This window comes from Malassezia pachydermatis (assembly GCF_001278385.1).
Source record: "Malassezia pachydermatis strain CBS 1879 chromosome Unknown scaffold11, whole genome shotgun sequence".
In the NCBI taxonomy this organism is placed as follows: domain Eukaryota; kingdom Fungi; phylum Basidiomycota; class Malasseziomycetes; order Malasseziales; family Malasseziaceae; genus Malassezia; species Malassezia pachydermatis.
The window spans coordinates 146,892-163,833 of NW_017253148.1; the positions used below are offsets into that span (position 1 = coordinate 146,892).

General features: G+C 55.3%; 9 protein-coding genes across 9 annotated transcripts; 5 read left to right on the forward strand and 4 right to left on the reverse strand.

Annotated features, from left to right (window-relative positions):
• Positions 1–25: 25 nt before the first annotated feature.
• Positions 26–3,145, reverse strand: Malapachy_2856 (two-component response regulator; the record flags this gene model as incomplete). The annotated part of the gene is made up of 1 exon (XM_018137342.1): positions 26–3,145. The coding sequence occupies one exon, from the start codon at positions 3,143–3,145 to the stop codon at positions 26–28; it is 3,120 nt and encodes a 1,039-aa protein (XP_017990192.1).
• A 188-nt stretch (positions 3,146–3,333) lies between these two features.
• On the forward strand, positions 3,334–4,991 carry Malapachy_2834 (hypothetical protein; the record flags this gene model as incomplete). The annotated part of the gene is made up of 2 exons (XM_018137320.1): positions 3,334–3,634; positions 3,664–4,991. 2 exons carry the CDS (start codon positions 3,334–3,336, stop codon positions 4,989–4,991), a joined length of 1,629 nt encoding a protein of 542 aa, XP_017990215.1.
• A 21-nt stretch (positions 4,992–5,012) lies between these two features.
• Positions 5,013–6,557, reverse strand: Malapachy_2806 (n-myristoyl transferase; the record flags this gene model as incomplete). The annotated part of the gene is made up of 1 exon (XM_018137292.1): positions 5,013–6,557. The coding sequence occupies one exon, from the start codon at positions 6,555–6,557 to the stop codon at positions 5,013–5,015; it is 1,545 nt and encodes a 514-aa protein (XP_017990205.1).
• Positions 6,558–6,724: 167 nt separating this feature from the next.
• Positions 6,725–7,675, forward strand: Malapachy_2779 (pre-mrna-splicing factor slt11; the record flags this gene model as incomplete). The annotated part of the gene is made up of 2 exons (XM_018137265.1): positions 6,725–6,727; positions 6,755–7,675. The coding sequence occupies 2 exons, from the start codon at positions 6,725–6,727 to the stop codon at positions 7,673–7,675; spliced, it is 924 nt and encodes a 307-aa protein (XP_017990172.1).
• A 65-nt stretch (positions 7,676–7,740) lies between these two features.
• Positions 7,741–8,526, reverse strand: Malapachy_2824 (hypothetical protein; the record flags this gene model as incomplete). The annotated part of the gene is made up of 1 exon (XM_018137310.1): positions 7,741–8,526. The coding sequence occupies one exon, from the start codon at positions 8,524–8,526 to the stop codon at positions 7,741–7,743; it is 786 nt and encodes a 261-aa protein (XP_017990145.1).
• Positions 8,527–8,796: 270 nt separating this feature from the next.
• On the forward strand, positions 8,797–11,371 carry Malapachy_2776 (hect-domain-containing protein; the record flags this gene model as incomplete). Its single annotated transcript, XM_018137262.1, has 3 exons — positions 8,797–8,825; positions 8,852–8,900; positions 8,939–11,371. 3 exons carry the CDS (start codon positions 8,797–8,799, stop codon positions 11,369–11,371), a joined length of 2,511 nt encoding a protein of 836 aa, XP_017990182.1.
• A 301-nt stretch (positions 11,372–11,672) lies between these two features.
• Positions 11,673–12,932, reverse strand: Malapachy_2813 (integral membrane protein; the record flags this gene model as incomplete). The annotated part of the gene is made up of 2 exons (XM_018137299.1): positions 11,673–12,855; positions 12,892–12,932. The coding sequence occupies 2 exons, from the start codon at positions 12,930–12,932 to the stop codon at positions 11,673–11,675; spliced, it is 1,224 nt and encodes a 407-aa protein (XP_017990176.1).
• A 379-nt stretch (positions 12,933–13,311) lies between these two features.
• Positions 13,312–14,723, forward strand: Malapachy_2784 (histone deacetylase 3; the record flags this gene model as incomplete). Its single annotated transcript, XM_018137270.1, has 3 exons — positions 13,312–13,470; positions 13,501–13,554; positions 13,584–14,723. 3 exons carry the CDS (start codon positions 13,312–13,314, stop codon positions 14,721–14,723), a joined length of 1,353 nt encoding a protein of 450 aa, XP_017990142.1.
• Positions 14,724–15,242: 519 nt separating this feature from the next.
• Malapachy_2791 (chitin deacetylase) lies at positions 15,243–16,598 on the forward strand (the record flags this gene model as incomplete). The annotated part of the gene is made up of 1 exon (XM_018137277.1): positions 15,243–16,598. One exon carries the CDS (start codon positions 15,243–15,245, stop codon positions 16,596–16,598), a length of 1,356 nt encoding a protein of 451 aa, XP_017990136.1.
• Between the last annotated feature and the right edge of the window lie 344 nt (positions 16,599–16,942).

A 16,942-nucleotide genomic window follows, 5' to 3' on the forward strand; every position in this document is an offset into this window, starting at 1 on the left:
GGCAGTGCGTGCCCATCTAGGCGCCTTAGAGGGGCGGGGGGGCATCAAGCGGGCGATTTCGTGAGGAAGGAGGGAGGTGCAAATGCCGAGCGACGCGCGAGGTGCGGGCGTCGACATGCTCGGTAAAGGAGGCCAACAAGCGTCGAGGGTTGCCTGGCGACGTGGACGACAGTGCCGAGGGCATAGGCGAGGGCGCGGGCGACGATTTGGCGGTAGCCACACCGGCATGCAAGAGATACTGCATACTTCCCCATTCGAGGATCTTGCGCTGCAGCCATGGGAGACTCACAGGCTTGTTCAGGTAGTCGTTGCACCCCGCCGCCAAGGCCTCCACACGATCCGAGTTCAGGACACTGGCTGTGAGGCCTACAATGATCACCGAGTGCCGCGTCGCCGAGGCGGGCAACGGCTTCTCATCGGTCTTGGTGGAGGACTGCGCGAGTTTTTCGAGCCGCCGAATCTCCTTGGTCGCCGCAATGCCATCAAGCACAGGCAGCTGAATGTCCATCAAAATCAAGTGGAAGTCGCCTTCGCGCCACTTTTCAATGGCTTCACGCCCGTCCGATGCCACGTCGTATGCAATATGCTTGCGGCGCAAGAACGTAGCGAGAATACGCTGATTGATGACATTGTCCTCCACAATCAGCACTTTGACAGGCGGTAGATATTCTTCCCGCAACGCGAGTTTGCGCTTTTGCAGGCGGGCACTGGCCCGAGGGGAGAGTGGCACCTTTTGCGCCTCTTTTGGGCGAGTGGATGTGCCATCGCGACCGCCAATCATCACGCCAGCCTGCGGCTGCGTGGCCGTCGGCCCTTGCTGGGCGCGCGTAGGCAGCTGCTTAAACGGCGTAGGCCGCCCTTGGTGCGCCAAGTCTGCGGAGGGCGGTGGCGGCGGGAGTGGAATGGACGTCGGCGCGTTGGGCCGCGTAACGTGCTCGCGCTGGCTAAACGATAAGGTCGAGATCGGCAGTTGCGACGCAGGCGTGTGCGAATCGGCATCGGGCAGCACGGACAGCTGTGCCTCGCGCAGCTTGACGCTGCTTGGGTACGATGATGTATCCGGGTTGGTCAGCGAATCGCGTCGCTCCGCCGGCGGCGTAGGCTGGCCAGCACTGGATGGCGTATCGCGCGGCTGGAAGTACAGGCCGGTAGGACGTCCATCGGCGCCATGCACGACGCGACCGCCGGCCATATTGGCCTGCGTCGCCAGATGCGTGACAGCGCGCGTAAAGTAGTCGGTCTTGGTTTCCTGCGACGTCAGCGCTTCGTTGACCATCTGTGCCTTGACAGTAGGGCTGATGGTCGAGGCATCGCTGCCCAGCGACGAGACGGTCGTTAGAAGGACAGGCGAGGGAAGTGCTGCGCCTGGTACGGCCAAGTTCGCTTTCGCCGCGGCGACGCGAGGGAGGATCGTCGTAGCGACGGGCGTCGGCAGCTCTGGCGAGGCTGTGGAGGCGACAATGGTCGCAGCAGGGTTCATGGCCGTGGCCAGCGTACTGGCGCTGGTCGATGTCATGGACTGCGACGCGGGTACGGGCGTCTCAGCGCCAGGAGCCGTGTCCAACATGGGCGTGGCCATCGATGACGTGGACGGCAGCGGCGTGGATGGCATAGGCGAGATGGCAGAGGCCGACGTTGTGGTGGACAAGGACTCGGTCTCGTCTGGCAGCGTGAGAGACGAGGATAAAGAGAGGACGCTGGAGGCTGAGGGCGAATCGGAGGTCGATGCGAACGCTGACGTGCACGGTGTAGTGGACGTCGTAGGAGGCACGAGCATCTCACGTGCCATATCCGGCAGCGTCGACGAGGATCGATTGAGCTCCATCATTGACTGGAAGCGCTGCGAAAGCACCGTAGGATCGACACTGGACGACCGTCGCTTCAAGTCTTCAGGCGCCGCGGGCGGAGAGAAGGGCGAGGGCGAGACGGCGAGCAGGGGAATCTCGGGAGGACTTAGGACCTCTGCCGATACGTTCTTATCGTGCAACAGCTTGATAGCACAGTACAAGCCATGCACAAACCGAGTGCGAGATATGGGCTCCGTCACAGGCACGACTTTCTCCGGCAAGATCTGCTCGTTGGCCAGGTGCAGCACTGTCCCGAAACAGATGCACGGGATGCCACGCAGGACGTACGGCCTCGCTACTGCCACGTTGCGGCGGACCATGACAATGTCGGGCTTGTCGTCTACATTTACAGCCACGCAGCCCCAATCGGTCGCGTACTCCAGCACCTGCGTGAGCAGCGGATCGTCCATCGCTATGGCCACACGTGTATTTGCCAGCAGCGGGACCACCGTATTGAGCGGCAGATTGTTCGAGATAATGGGCCACGCAGGCGCCACGACCGTTTCACGAGCGATAAGGTCCGTGGCGTCAGGGCGGGTAAGTGTGAGCGTCAGGCACGTTGGCGCGGTTGCTGTGGCCAACGGCTGGATCATACGATGCCCTGCGGCTTCCTCGGGTGTCAGAGGCGCCTGCTCGATCAAAATGCCAAACTCTTCCAGCATGTATTGCATATCCACAAACGGCCCGAGCCACGACGGCCACGTCGTGCCCTCGACCGTTGAGACGGTCGCGTCAAAGTACACTTTCACGCTCGACTTTAGCAGGGACTTGTGCAGAGATGCCAAGACGACCATACGTGAATCCTGCGCAGCAATGTGAATGAGCCAGGAAAAAACGTGGATCAGCACCGTGATCACTGCAAAGGGATAGTGCTTGCTGGGCGACCAGATCATCTCGGACCGCTCCGTGTCACTGTAAAATGCCGGATTGGCCTTGTTTGCGAGATCCTGCGGCGTGCCCCAATGGTCCAGGAGCGAGATCAGGTACACATCGACGCGCGCCGCTTCCGCTTGTGTCGCCACCATATCAAGGGCGACTTGCGTCACGGAGGCGACGTGCGGCGAAAGTTCATGGCTGTTCATCGGCACCGTCAGCGAGTTGGCCTCGCCTTCCAATGTCAAGCGCGATTGAAGCCATTGCATCGCAAGCGAGGTGTGCACCACCGCCTCGAGCACGGGACTGCTTACCGTCAACGTCGAGCAGGCTGGATTGGGCTGGTACAGTGCCAGGAGCGTAAAGTCCAGACAGTTTTGCAACGTACGAATCACTTGCTCGTACGCTTTTGGACGGCCTGGCATGCTATCGTCCGCGCGCGTTCCTTTTTTGTGTCAGGCCGTTTTGGGGGTGCGAGCGACCGAGCGACCGAGCTCTGTCCAACGCGACGTGGAGGGCTGCGGACGGACGAAGGGACCGACCCTCAGCGCCACGCGGTCGGTGCGGGGCCGGGCGGCGGCCACCTCCACTGCTCCCAACCGACCTACGTACGATGCCGACGGCGCTGCGCGCGTCGCTTACGCAGGCGCTCGCATCGCTCCCTGCGCCAACCGCCCAAACCCTCGATGCGAATACACTGCAGCGTCTACGTACCTGTGCCGCGCTGGGCGCTGCGCTAGCGCGTGTGCGCAGTGCTGGGGCCGTCGACGCCGACTTGGCTCGCGTCGTGTATGCAACGTACATGTACCTCGTCCATACGCTCGCCGCCGCCACGCACGCCATCCATGAGGCCGATCGGTACTGGACATGCATGTATCGCAGCCGCGTACGTGCGGGCATGCTATGGCTCCAAAGTACGTCCTTCCCTTCGACTCACCGCCAGCGCTGCCTGCGCGCATCGCCACCAGCACCAGCCACGTTTTTCGACGGCCAATGCCAGGCTTCGGCGTACGCACGGGCATCCATACCCTCCAGCGCGAATCTCACGCAAAGCATGTGCGTCTCCGTCGTGCCGAAGATGCGATGGCCAAGGCCCTAGGCACGTTGGCCCTCGCGTGGTACGGCCGGGCTACCGACGCGTCGCTCCCACAGCAGATCCAAGCGCTGTGCGAGGCAGGGTGCACGGCATTGGCATACAAGCCAGGGAAGGCGCCCCAACACAGCACGCCATTGCAAGCCGTCGCCACACTCCTTGATGCCGTGGCGTACCATGAAGCGAGCGTCGCGCGCGTCTTGCAAGTGTGTGGGACGCCCAGTGTGCTCACGCGGACGTGGCCGCTGCTCGTCACCTACCCGCTTATTTCCTGGGCGGCGACACACTACTTGTACCTCCACTGGACGAGTGTCTCTGCGCAGGCGACGTGGGCGTGGGATACCGTGCGTGGCTTGCTCCTCGACTGGGTGTACGAGCCTACGATGCGGCTCCTACGTACGATGCGCATGGGCCGCGCCGAGCGCTCGATGCTCGTACGTCGCGATAGTCTCGCTGCCGATGAGCAGAGTCTCGAGCGCATGGTCCTGGCCATGGGACGCGATACGTTGCGGATGAACGACCAAGCGCTCGCGCAGCTCGCAGCGCAGACGCGCGATGGCAATCTCACGGCGGTGCTGGAAGTGTACGAGCGAGCGCTGGCCTCGCCCGTGCGTGCGACGCTCAGCGGTCAGCTCATACGCACGATCCTCATCCAAGTGCAAAAGGCCAAAGTCGACTTGGAAGTCGCGCTCTCCGCCATCGATTGGCTCCTGCGATCGCAAGAACTGCTGATTGGCGTAGCGGGTCTAGCGCCAGCGCTGGGTCTGGCGTACCTGCTAGCATGGGGCGTAGGCCGCGTCACTAGCTGGGTCTGGCACCGTCCTGCGTCGTACCGAACGTCGCGCCGTCAGCGCCAGGTCGATGCATGGGAAGCGCTGCGTCGTGTCGACCAGCTGTGCATTGAAGCGGACGACAAGGCCAGCGCCGAGCTGGCGTACGGTCGGTTCCTCCTGCACATTCGCATGCTGCGTACGTCGTTCGAGGCGTTGCTGCCCAAACTAAGCCGCGGCGATCGAGCCTTGCTCCAGCGCTTATCGCACGAAGCGGACCACGACCTGATGGCGTTGGAACGTGTCGAGCCCCTCCCGACCTCGACGGCGCATGCGTGGACGCAACGCCAGGCGGTCGTCGCACGTATGTGGCGCTCCTGGCACCGCCTCCTGGCATGGGATATATAAATGTGGACCGTCTATGTAGCATTACACCATCACCACGCCATTCCCGGAGCCGTAGACACTCGGTGGGCGTGGCACCTCCGCGTCGTGCGCCGCAGGATCGTGCTCCTGATCGTTCGCACGCGCGCCCAGGCCGCCAGCCACAGGCGTGACGCGCCAGTTGAACAGGTAAAAGTTGAGGAAGCCATCGCCCGGCCCGAATTTCAAGTCCGTAACAAACATGGCATTGTCCATGACTGTGAGGCAGTTGACGACGTCGAATCCTTCGTTGTTCGCGAGCACCAGCATATCCTGCATGAGCGCTCGCAGACGCGCCTGCAAGCGCTCCTTCACCGCGCGCGGCTCCGACGACCATGTCGGCACACCTTCTTCGTCCGCCGCCTCGCTCGAGTCCAGCCGACTGCACGTCGTCCGCTGCCATGCCGCAAGGCCTTCCGCCATCGCCCGCTCGTTCGGCGAGGGGCCGTGCTCGTCCGAGGCTGGCGGCAATGACGACGCAAACGCCGACTCCGTCGCATAGTAAAACAGGTACGCTGCCTCCAGGGTCTCGTACTCACGATGGTTCAGCACGGACGAGGGCAAGCTGTAAAACGAGAAAAAGTCGGTGATGCGGCCCTCCGTCTCCACGACGTACGCCCACGTCACCTTCTCCGACTGACCAGAGAGGAACAAGTGGCGCACCTCGGCATCCGTAAACCGCGGCGCCATATCGTAGCGCGCCATGTACCTGCGCAGTAAACGCGCGACTGCCGGGACATCGTCCGCCTGCAGCACACGCAGACCAGGCAGCGAAGTCTGTGTCGGAAGCACGTACCGCGCCTCATGCTCCGCACGGCTCATGCCATGCGGCACAGCACTAAACCCAATGTCGACCAGCTTGCTCGCCCGCAACGTGCGGTGGTAGTAACGCGCACAAGACATCGGCGTCGGTAACACTTGGCCCGCCGTGTAAATCGCCTGGAAAATGCCACGAAGGTTGCACCGCCGCGTCACCTCTTTGATCAGCACAGGTGCAAGTCGCTTGCTGCGCAATCGCTTGTGCACACACAAAAAGTTGATCTCCACGACTTGGAACATCTCGTCGCGCACACGCAGCTCCTGGGGAATGCCCGCAATGAACGCCACGAGTTTCTGCGTCGACTTGACACGCACACCGACATGCCATGACTTGTCGTAGCCAGGGTGCCGTAACGCCCACTGCAGGAACGACAGCGAGTACTTGAACCGCATCGTCGCATCGTCGTCTTCCACATAGTGCATCGTCAGCAAATGGTACACTTCGCTCAGCTCCTCATCCTTGTCAACATCGACCGTGACCCACTCAAAGTCAGACGGCAGCGGCAAGGGCTCCTGCCGCACCTTCTCCGGAGGCACACTCGGGGCAATCGCACCACGCGGCAACGAACGGCTGTCCCCCGGTTGCGTCACGGGCTGTGTCTTCCAAAACTTGTGCTCCGACGCCGGCTTCGACGTACGATCCTCCGCGCCCAACATCAACAAAAGCTTCGCGAGGTTTTTCATACTGTCTGACGCGTCCTCAGACGCTGCCTCCTTGTTCGACTTCGACATGGTAGACAACTGTCCAACGAAAACCTAGGGGTTCCTTACGGTGGGGCACGCCGCCGCCCCTCCTCCACTTGGAAGGCGACCATGGGCGCCACGTGATGCGACAAAAGGCCGCCACGCCTCGCCTGTCGTTTCGACGGTCGTACACCCTCCTACACACGCAGGGCCTCATGGTACGTACGCAACACCACTTACCCTAGTCGTACGGCTTCCTGAATAAACAGGGCGCAGCCAGTGCCGGCTCCGCCGATGCCGATACACCGATCCTGTGCGAATCGTGCTTGGGCCCCAATCCATACGTGCGCATGTCGAAACAACATCTCGGCCAGGAATGCGAAATCTGTGCACGGCCATTCACCGTATTCCGCTGGAATCCAGGGAGCGGCATGCGATTCAAAAAGACGGAAATTTGCACGACATGCGCTAAGCTCAAAAATGCTTGCCAGTCGTGCATCCTAGACCTCCAGTACCATTTGCCGACACAAGTGCGCGACGCCGCGTTGGGCTCGTCGGTCAAGATACCCATGTCCGATATCAATCGGCAGTACTTTGTCAACCGCATGGACGCGCTGCTGGAAGGCACAGATACAGAAACCACGATCGGTCCTACGCGAGCCCACCCTGAATGGCTGACCAAAATGGCCTCGCACGAGCCTGACTACAAACGAAATCGACCCCCTGTCTGCTCCTTTTATGCACGAGGCACATGCACACGAGGAGAAGCGTGTCCGTACCGCCATGAACCTACAGGATCGTCAGCCCCCACGTCTTCAGTGCCCCCCGCATTGGCGCCACCGCGTCCCAAAGCCGAGGCCCCTGCTCTGCGACTCCAAAAGGCCGCGGGAGCCAAGCCGTTGGCTGCGCCGGCGAACCCCAGCATCAAATCCATCTTTTTCACAGGGCTCCCAGATGTCACGGCCGAAGAGTTGCAGGCTCTCTTGGTAGCCTCCATCCCACGACTCACCGCCGAAGATGTGGCCGAAGTGAAAATGGTCAGTGCATCGCACTGTGCTTTTGTGGTGTTTGCAACGCGAGAAAAGGCCGAGCAGGTAGCCGAGGCCCTCGCTATGAAAATGGACATAAAGGGCAAAGACGTCCGTGTGGCATGGAGCCGCAAATAGACAAGAAAGCAATGTATCATAGAGCCATAATTGAGCTACTCGTTTGGACGAGGTGACGCCACCAACTACTTACGACCTTTGCCCTTGCCCTTCTTCGCCTGCACAGGCGCACCAGGGCGGGCCTCACGGCCACCACTCATCCAGCTCAGATCATCTTCATCAAACGAGACAGCGGCTTGCGCACTCGCTGCCGCTTGCTCCTCGGCAAAGCGACGGCGGAAACGACCAAGACGGCCAGTATCGTCATCCGCAGCGGCATCACTGCGGCGGTCCATCGCAGGATTCCACAGTGGATGGTTGGTATAGTCACGGGCCATGCGGCTCAAGTACCGTGGCGACGTAGTAGTAAGTCGCACAGACGAGCCATCTGCCAAAATCACAATACTAGGGAAGCGTGGGACGGGCCGAGGCAAAGGCACTTCATCCTCCTTGGGTGCAGCCATCGTACTCCGACCTGTTGAAAACGCACGGATCTGCTTATTTTTACCCTTAGTCCGCTGAATCTCAGATAGCGAAGGCGCAGGACGGGCCTGCTTAATGGTATCGTTCGAGCCAAGCTCAGTGTGCTCTGTAAAACGAAGTTTGTACGTTCGCTCATCTTCAGGATTTGCTACACCCTGCACGACATTGTGCTTGAGCATATGCGTCACCTGCTCACCCATTTCGAGACCTTCGTCAATCTTCGTAGCGTCTTTTTCATGCTTCGCTTCGGCAAAACGACGACGCGTTTCATCGCGTGCTGCGGCAATGGCACGAGCATCATCGCGGAATACCTGGCGCGTAGTACGTAAAAGTGAGCGATACAACGCTGTGGCGCGCTGCCGCTGCGCGGGAGTGAACGCAGAGCTCATTCTCTCGCCAAGAAGAAACGCAGCGTCGAGGGCAAATTCAGCACGAGGCTGCTGCGACCGACGAAGCGGCCATCTGCCACGTGGTACAGGTGGAGGATACCTACGCAGGCCATGTGGCGCGTCCAACGTGTACCTATTAGCCGGCAAGCGTGGCTGTGGCGGGTTTCTACGAGGGCGTGCGCCGGGTTCGTCTAAACCGTCTCCGACCGCTACGAGGCTCGTAAGGCTGGTTTTCTTGCCCCCCCGCTTTCCTCTGACGCACTCGGAAGCATGGTAAGCTCCGCTGCGCCTGGAAGACTGTACGTACTGTATGACTAACTGGAAGCTCGCGAAAAGTGCGCATTACCGTAGTGGCTGCGGATGGCTTATCCAAGGTATGTCTCACTTGCACAACGTCCCATGCTAATGCCAGCGTGATGTATTCCGCCTGCCTGACCCATTTGCTATTGTGACAGTAGATGGAGAACAAACTCACACAACCTCTGTGATTAAAAAGACACTCAACCCATACTGGAATGACTCGTTTGACATCACAGTCACAGACTCGTCGGTCGTCGCCGTGCAAATCTTTGATCAGAAAAAGTTTAAAAAGCGCGACCAAGGATTCTTAGGCGTGATCAATGTTCGGGTGGCCGATGTCATCGACTTGGAACTCGGCGGAAAGGCACTCTTGACACGGGATCTAAAGAAATCCAACGATAACCTTCCGATTCACGGCAAGCTTATTATTGACTTGAATACGAACGTCTCAACGCCGTTGCCTAGCCAGAGCTCGACAACAGCAACGCCTGTATCTCGTGTCACGAGCACTGCTTCGACCACGCCCAGTGTGCCAACCACACGTCCTGCGGAGCCTGCGGCGCAGCATGCCGCTCCGATGGCCATGATGGGGACGTCGAGCACGCATTCAGCTCAACGGGAGCCACAGGCAACCCCTGCGATCGTTACTTCTGGTGCTTCTATGCCGGTCCACACCAATGCCCGGCCTACACTCGTCTCTACGGGATCGTCTACCATGCTCCCCAACATAGCTGGGCCGACTACGCCGACCACGGCGACAACACCCTTGGTACAATCCGCCACTGCGTCACCGCATGCGGCGGCAAGGACTATGGATAGTCAGTTTGAAGACCAAAGCCCGCTTCCCATGGGCTGGGAACGTCGTACTGACCATCTTGGTAGAACGTACTACGTCGACCACAACACTCGCTCGACGACATGGACTCGGCCATCCAACGACCCCTCTGTACAGCGCCAGAATGTGGAAAATGAGCGTGCTCGTATGAATAATGTGGCGACGGCAGATGATTTCCTGGGTGTTGACGGTACGTCGGCACCTGTATCGAACCCTGCCGCGACACCAGTGTCGGCTGTATCGAATGCGACACAATCGGGTGCAGGACCGTTACCTAGCGGCTGGGAACAGCGTACCACAGCAGAGGGCCGCCCTTACTTTGTGGATCACAACACGCGTACGACAACGTGGGTCGACCCTCGTCGCCAGCAGATTCTGCGCATTATGGGCCCGAATGGTAACAACTTGAGCTTGCAGCCTCAGAGTGTGAGCCAGTTGGGCCCTCTTCCAAGTGGTTGGGAGATGCGGCTTACCTCTACAGCTCGTGTGTACTTTGTGGACCACAACACAAAAACTACGACGTGGGACGATCCTCGCTTGCCAAGCAGCCTCGACCAGAATGTGCCGCAGTACAAGCGTGACTTCCGTCGCAAGCTGATCTACTTCCGCTCGCAGCCGGCTCTGCGCCCTATCCCTGGCCAGTGCCACGTAAAAGTGCGACGCACACATATCTTTGAAGACTCGTATGCTGAGATTATGCGTCAACAACCGAACGATCTTAAGAAGCGCCTGATGATCAAATTCGAGGGCGAGGATGCGTTGGATTACGGAGGTGTATCGCGTGAATTCTTCTTCTTGCTGTCGCACGAGATGTTCAATCCGTTCTATTGTCTGTTTGAATACAGTGCACATGACAATTACACGCTGCAAATCAACCCACATTCTGGTATCAACCCAGAGCATTTGAACTACTTCAAGTTTATTGGCCGTGTACTTGGCCTGGCCATCTTTCACCGTCGTTTCTTGGATGCTCACTTTATTGTATCCTTCTATAAGATGATTCTTAAGAAAAAGATCACTCTCTCTGATATGGAAAGTGTCGATGCCGATTACTACCGTTCGTTGCAATGGATGCTTGATAATCCTATTGAAGGTATTATGGAAGAGACGTTCAGTACGATGGAAGACAAGTTTGGTGAAATGGTGACCATTGAACTCAAGCCAGGTGGTGAGCATATTGATGTCACAGACGAGAACAAGCGCGAGTACGTTGAGCGCATGATCGAGTGGCGAATTGTGAAGCGCGTGGAAGAACAGTTCCGTGCCTTTATTAGCGGCTTCTCGGAGCTTATTCCACTCGATCTGATCAACGTATTTGATGAGCGTGAGCTCGAATTGCTCATGGGCGGTATGTCAGAAATTGATGTGGACGACTGGAAGCGCTTCACCGACTACCGTGGCTTTACGGAGCAGGACAATGTGGTGCAGTGGTTCTGGGAGTGTGTGACAAACTGGCCGGCGGAGCAGCGTTCGCGCCTATTGCAGTTTGCTACAGGAACGTCGCGTATCCCTGTCAACGGATTCAAGGATCTACAAGGTTCTGATGGCCCACGTCGCTTCACAATCGAAAAATCGGGCGAGATCAACCAACTGCCTAAGTCTCACACGTGTTTCAACCGTATTGATCTACCTCCTTACCCATCCAAGGAGGTATTGGAAAACAAATTAGTTCTGGCGATTGAGGAGGGCATGCGATTCGGCAACGAGTAAATAGTCAAGGATGCGCAGACAGGTAGCGATACGATATTTTCTTTGCGTTATACTTATGTAACATCAATAGAAAGAGAATGGACAGACACCTTTATTGACTACGGTACAATTGCGAGACCCATTTATTTTACTTCGACAAAGACGACCAAGAGTACATACATGAGCTATGGAGTAGCCGATTGCTCTGCAAATTGAGAAAAAAAAAGCCTAAAATGTAGTGCTAGAATAAGAGCCATAGAGATGGATACATGATGTGTGTATGCATTGTATACGCGAAATGCGGAATCCCACAGGAAACCCTTTACTCCTCACCCGGAATAGGGTGCTCCTCATCAGGGAGGAGTACAGCAGGTGGCGCCACCACCTTGTTGAAAACGAAAGTACCGTAAGCCACCATAGCAAAGCCCAATGCCTGCACAGTACCAGACACTGGCTGCAGAACTTCCCAGCCAAGCCAGAGACTCACAGCACAAATGCCAAGGGTACGAGACGTGTCAATCGTGCTGCGGGCTGTGGCACTCATGAATTTGGTCACATTCAGACCGAAAGAGTTGTACAGCGCAATGCTCAGGGCACACAGGACCGCACTGAAACGCACAGACGGGATGCCGAACGTCTGGTGGAAACCAGTGTACATGTCAAAGAAGCCACCCTTTCCCTGGGGCGTCGAGCCGTAAAAGTAGTGCATCACACACATAGCAATTAAGATTTGGAACATGCCAAACACACCCTCCAGTCCGACAACCAGAAGAGGCTCCACAACGTGGTCCTCCTCCATGACCTTTTCTTCCCAAACAAACTGCATGGCAGCAAAGATCTGCGCACCCATCACCATGAGGATACCCAGCAAAGTTTTGGCGGCAGAGTACTCCGGCGCATTAGCCAGCATGACAATGGCAGAGGGAATACTAGAAGCGGCCTTCTGCTGAGCCAGAATACTGCTCAGGCCAACAACACACACACCCATCATAACCATAAGCAAGCTCATCCATTGGTAGAGACGCAAGTGATGACGCAAGAACATTACACTGAACAGACCAACCCACATGACAAGGGCACCACGCGTCATCTGATGAATACTAACAGGCATAATAATAAGGGCACAGTTCATCAATGTAGTGGCGAAAATGTCCATCGAAGCAGGAACAAAGAACTTGAAGGCGGTGGGCCAGAAGGGACGATCCAAAATAGATTCACGACCTACACTGATCATCGATGCATTCTGGTTGGTTTGGTTCATCGTCCCGTAGCCACCAGCCGCCGAATTCGACGCAAGCAAAGGACCGTCACCATTCTCAGCCGCCTCAAAGGCCTTGAGCGCCTGCGCTTCCTGATAACGCTGGTACATTTCACCCAGAGCAAACATCAACACGCACACAGCCTCACCGGTGAACATCTGAAGTGTCTGCCACACAGGCTGCGAATACAGCACAGGCTTCTTCGAGCTGTTAGGCTTGCAATGCTCCACACACTGCATATCTTGCCTATATGTGTAAGTGAATCAGGCAGAAAAAACGCACCATTTCATCACGATCGAGTTCAGGATACCGGTAATGAACATTCCAACAAGAAGGAAACCACTCCAAATCCTCCTGCGCAAAGAGCGCTTCATAGTTGGGAAAGGCGACGGCAAAATGGGTTGATACATTTTGCTGAAAGAGGGTTGGGAAGCCGGGAAACAAAGTTTGACAGGGTCCGGAACAAGACAGGATGGCTCGCTCGCTAAGCTTGATCGGCCGAATTCAGGATAAATTTTTTTCTCAACTGCGCAGGCCAAAATGCCCTCGTGCGGAAGGCAGACATTTGCAGTCTTTCAGCAACGCACTCGCAGACAAGGGCTGTCACGTGGCACGCAAGGAGAGACACCATCTATCACGATCCCAAAGTCTGCGTTGAGCGCGCCATACGGCTATTGCATTAACTTGTAAAGCCCATCAACCATGGTCGTGCTGGCGTATGACGCTTCGGATAAGTCAAAAGCTCCTGATATTCCAACCTTTTCAAGCGCTCCCTTTTTTTACGATCGGACCAAATACAATAATGACGGCGCGCCTGATTTAAATCCAGGCTCTTTACTAGCCGATGCAACCTCTGTTCAGGTACGTCAAGCATAGAGGTACTGACCATAGTCTCACTTTAATCCTTCAGTATCGTATTATTTCCCTCTGGGTGTATCTGATTATGTATGTCTTATAACGCACTGACCAAACAGCACTATGGTGAACATCATCCTATGAAGCCTGCGAGATTAGCACTGACAAATCGCCTCGTACATGGATATGGACTTCATAAGTATATGAAAGTATTTTCCCCTCGGTGGGCTACGCGAGAAGAACTTGAAATGTTTCACGACAGCGACTATGTCGATTTTCTTAGCAAGACCACCCCAACCACCCCTATTTCAGCCGCATTTACAAGATTCAATTTTGCAGACGACTGTCCCGTTTTTGATGGTATGTATGAATTTTGTCGTGCATTTGCTGGTGCATCACTCGCGGGAGCACGCCGTTTAGCCTCAGGTGCTACGGATATTGCTATAAATTGGACAGGCGGCCTTCATCATGCGAAGAAATTTGAAGCCAGTGGATTTTGCTATGTGAACGACATTGTACTAGCCATTATTGAGCTTTTACGAACTTTCCCTCGCGTTCTGTATATTGATATCGATATCCATCACGGAGATGGTGTCCAGGAGGCATTTTACATGTCAAATCGCGTATTGACGGTGTCATTCCATAAATACGGCAATGACTTCTTTCCTTGTACAGGAGATATTACTGAAATTGGAATGAACCTCGGCAAGCACTTTTGTTTGAATGTTCCTTTACAAGATGGCATTGATGATAGTGCCTACGTGTCACTGTTCAAGAGTGTCATCGAACCTTGTATTCATACATTCCGACCAAGTGCTATTGTTCTACAATGCGGCGCGGACTCTCTTGGTCTTGACCGGTTAGGCTGTTTTAATTTAAGCATATCAGCACATGGTGAATGTGTTGCTTTCACAAAAGCTTTTGGGTTGCCTCTGCTAGTTCTTGGTGGTGGCGGGTATACCATTCGAAATGTTGCGCGTTGCTGGACCTACGAAACATCTGTTCTGACGGGTACGCTTGTACCAGATGAACTACCACATACCCCTTACGATGCTTTCTTTGCACCTACGTATCGCCTTCATGAACCTCTTTTGGCACGAGTTGAAAATCAAAATACGCGTGCCAGCCTAGAGAAGATACGTGTACAAATATTAGAACAACTCCGATACCTTCATGGTGCCCCAAGTGTTCAGATGGAGGAACTACCACCTGACCTTTCTGGAGGTTGGGTAGATGAACCAATTGAAGAGAATGATTGAGGTTGAACAGGGGCCAAGATAGATAGATCTGTGGAGTCTATTGCACATTATTATACGATGCATATTGGAGTTCATAATATGCAGGGTGCGGGAGTCCCGTGGCTGTTCCTGATTTTAGACAGCTAGGCGTATTAGAACAATGCAAATATACCAATGAGTCAAGTTATTCCCAAATTATGACACAGAAATGGAGGGTCTATTCAACTATTCGCTGGCCAGCCAAACGACATGTAAATTCCAATGCGCACGCGTAGCTGAAATTTGATTTGTAGTTTTGACTTAAAGCAATTTGAACCTCCCGGGTGAGATGAGAGCTAGATATATACTCTATTCAAATTCAGATTCGGCTTCTCTATCTTACCTTTACCTCCTCGCCCCTCCCCTGAGAGCACAACAATGAAGACCTCTATTGTTGTTGCTGCTATGGCATTGTCTGGGGCCTGTGCCCACCTTATTAACGTGGGCCACCACGACCGCTTTGTCCGAGCTCTTCCTACAGGCGAAGCCGCTTACGCTAACATGAAGAGCGAGAAACAACAATGCAAGTACTACAACGCCCCTGAAATTGAGACCATGACAAAGAACAACCGCCTTCCGAAGGTTAGCCATGTCGCTAACATCCTTGAGGGCGACGATGAAGCTAACCAAATCTGGAATGACATTAAGAACTCGGGTATCATTCCCAAGGGCATCAATCCAAAGGCAGACACCTCAGGCGGCGAACATCAGGGTACAGATGCTGACGCTTCGAACTACAATGTTGAAAAAGACCCTGACTGTTGGTGGACTGCTTCAGGATGTGTGAACCCCAAGCACGACAACATCCCATCGGATTTGGACACTTGCCCGGAACCTAACACCTACGGTTTGACTTTTGACGACGGTCCGAACTGCACTCATAATGCTCTCTATGATTTCATGAAGGAAAAGAAGCTCAAGGCGACCATGTTCTATATCGGTACCTATGTGGCTACCTGGCCCTACCAGGCTCAGCGTGGCATTGCTGATGGCCACGACGTTTGCATTCATACTTGGGCCCACCGCTACATGACGACATTGTCGGATGAACAAGTGTTTGCCGAACTGTTCTACACTGCCCGTGCTATCAAGGCTGTTTCGGGTGTGACACCTACCTGCTGGCGTCCTCCGTTCGGTGATGTGGATGACCGTGTTCGTGCCATTGCTACTGGCCTTGGTCTGCGCACTATTCTGTGGAAGGAGGATACTGATGACTGGAACATTCAGCCTTACGGTACTTCGACGCCGCAGAAGATTGAGGACAACTACAACAAGATTATTGCCAAGGGTGGTAAGGAGAGTCCCATTGTTTTGGCCCATGAGCTTTACAATGAGACTATGAACATGTTCATGAAGAAGCAGCCAGAGATTTCGGCCGCTTATAAGAATGTGGTCCCAATTTCGGCCTGCTACAACATCACAAAGCCCTACGTTGAGAATGGCATGACATTCCCTACCTTCAGCCAATTCATTACAGGCCAAGGCGTCCAGGGCTTGCCTGATGGTAACTCTATGAAGATTGACGCAAATGTGAAGATGAACATGACGCCAATCTCTAAGGCTTCGGGTGGCTTTGGTAAACCTCAGCAGGACACTCAGCAGAGTACCAATGGCTCTAGTAATGCCGCAAACTCTAGCACCCAGAATGGCCAGAGCGCTGCCGCAGCAGGTGCCAGTTCAAATGCTGCCGGTAGCGGTAATGGTTCGAGCAACCCGGCTGACTCGGGCAACAACCAAGCTGCCGCTACCAACAGCCCTAACGTGAAGAACGCGAACAGCAACTCAGCCTCTACCACTGTTATGAGCACTGGCGCTGTCCTGATGGCTGGCCTTGCCTCTGCTCTTACTCTCTTGTAGAAAGTTCGCTTCACATTCCCTCTAGATTTCTCTTTCCCGATGCCCCCCTGTAGGTTCTCTCCTTGGTAGATTATTTCCTCTCTTTTATGTGGCTGTACATTCTACGATTGCAAGCTCTACTGGACCCTATGCCAGGAACTGTGATTGGAAGTTGCGCAAGTGAAAATGTGTCATTTACTAAAGGAAATGCAAAACCTGGCATAAGAGTAACAACTTGGTACCTAAGAATAGCTAATCATGCATAAACTATCGGAAGTGGGTGTCGATACGGGCATATAAGGAGTGGCGGTGTTCAAGTCGTGTGCTTCGTCTACTTCACCACCATGCAACTGACTGGGAAGTTC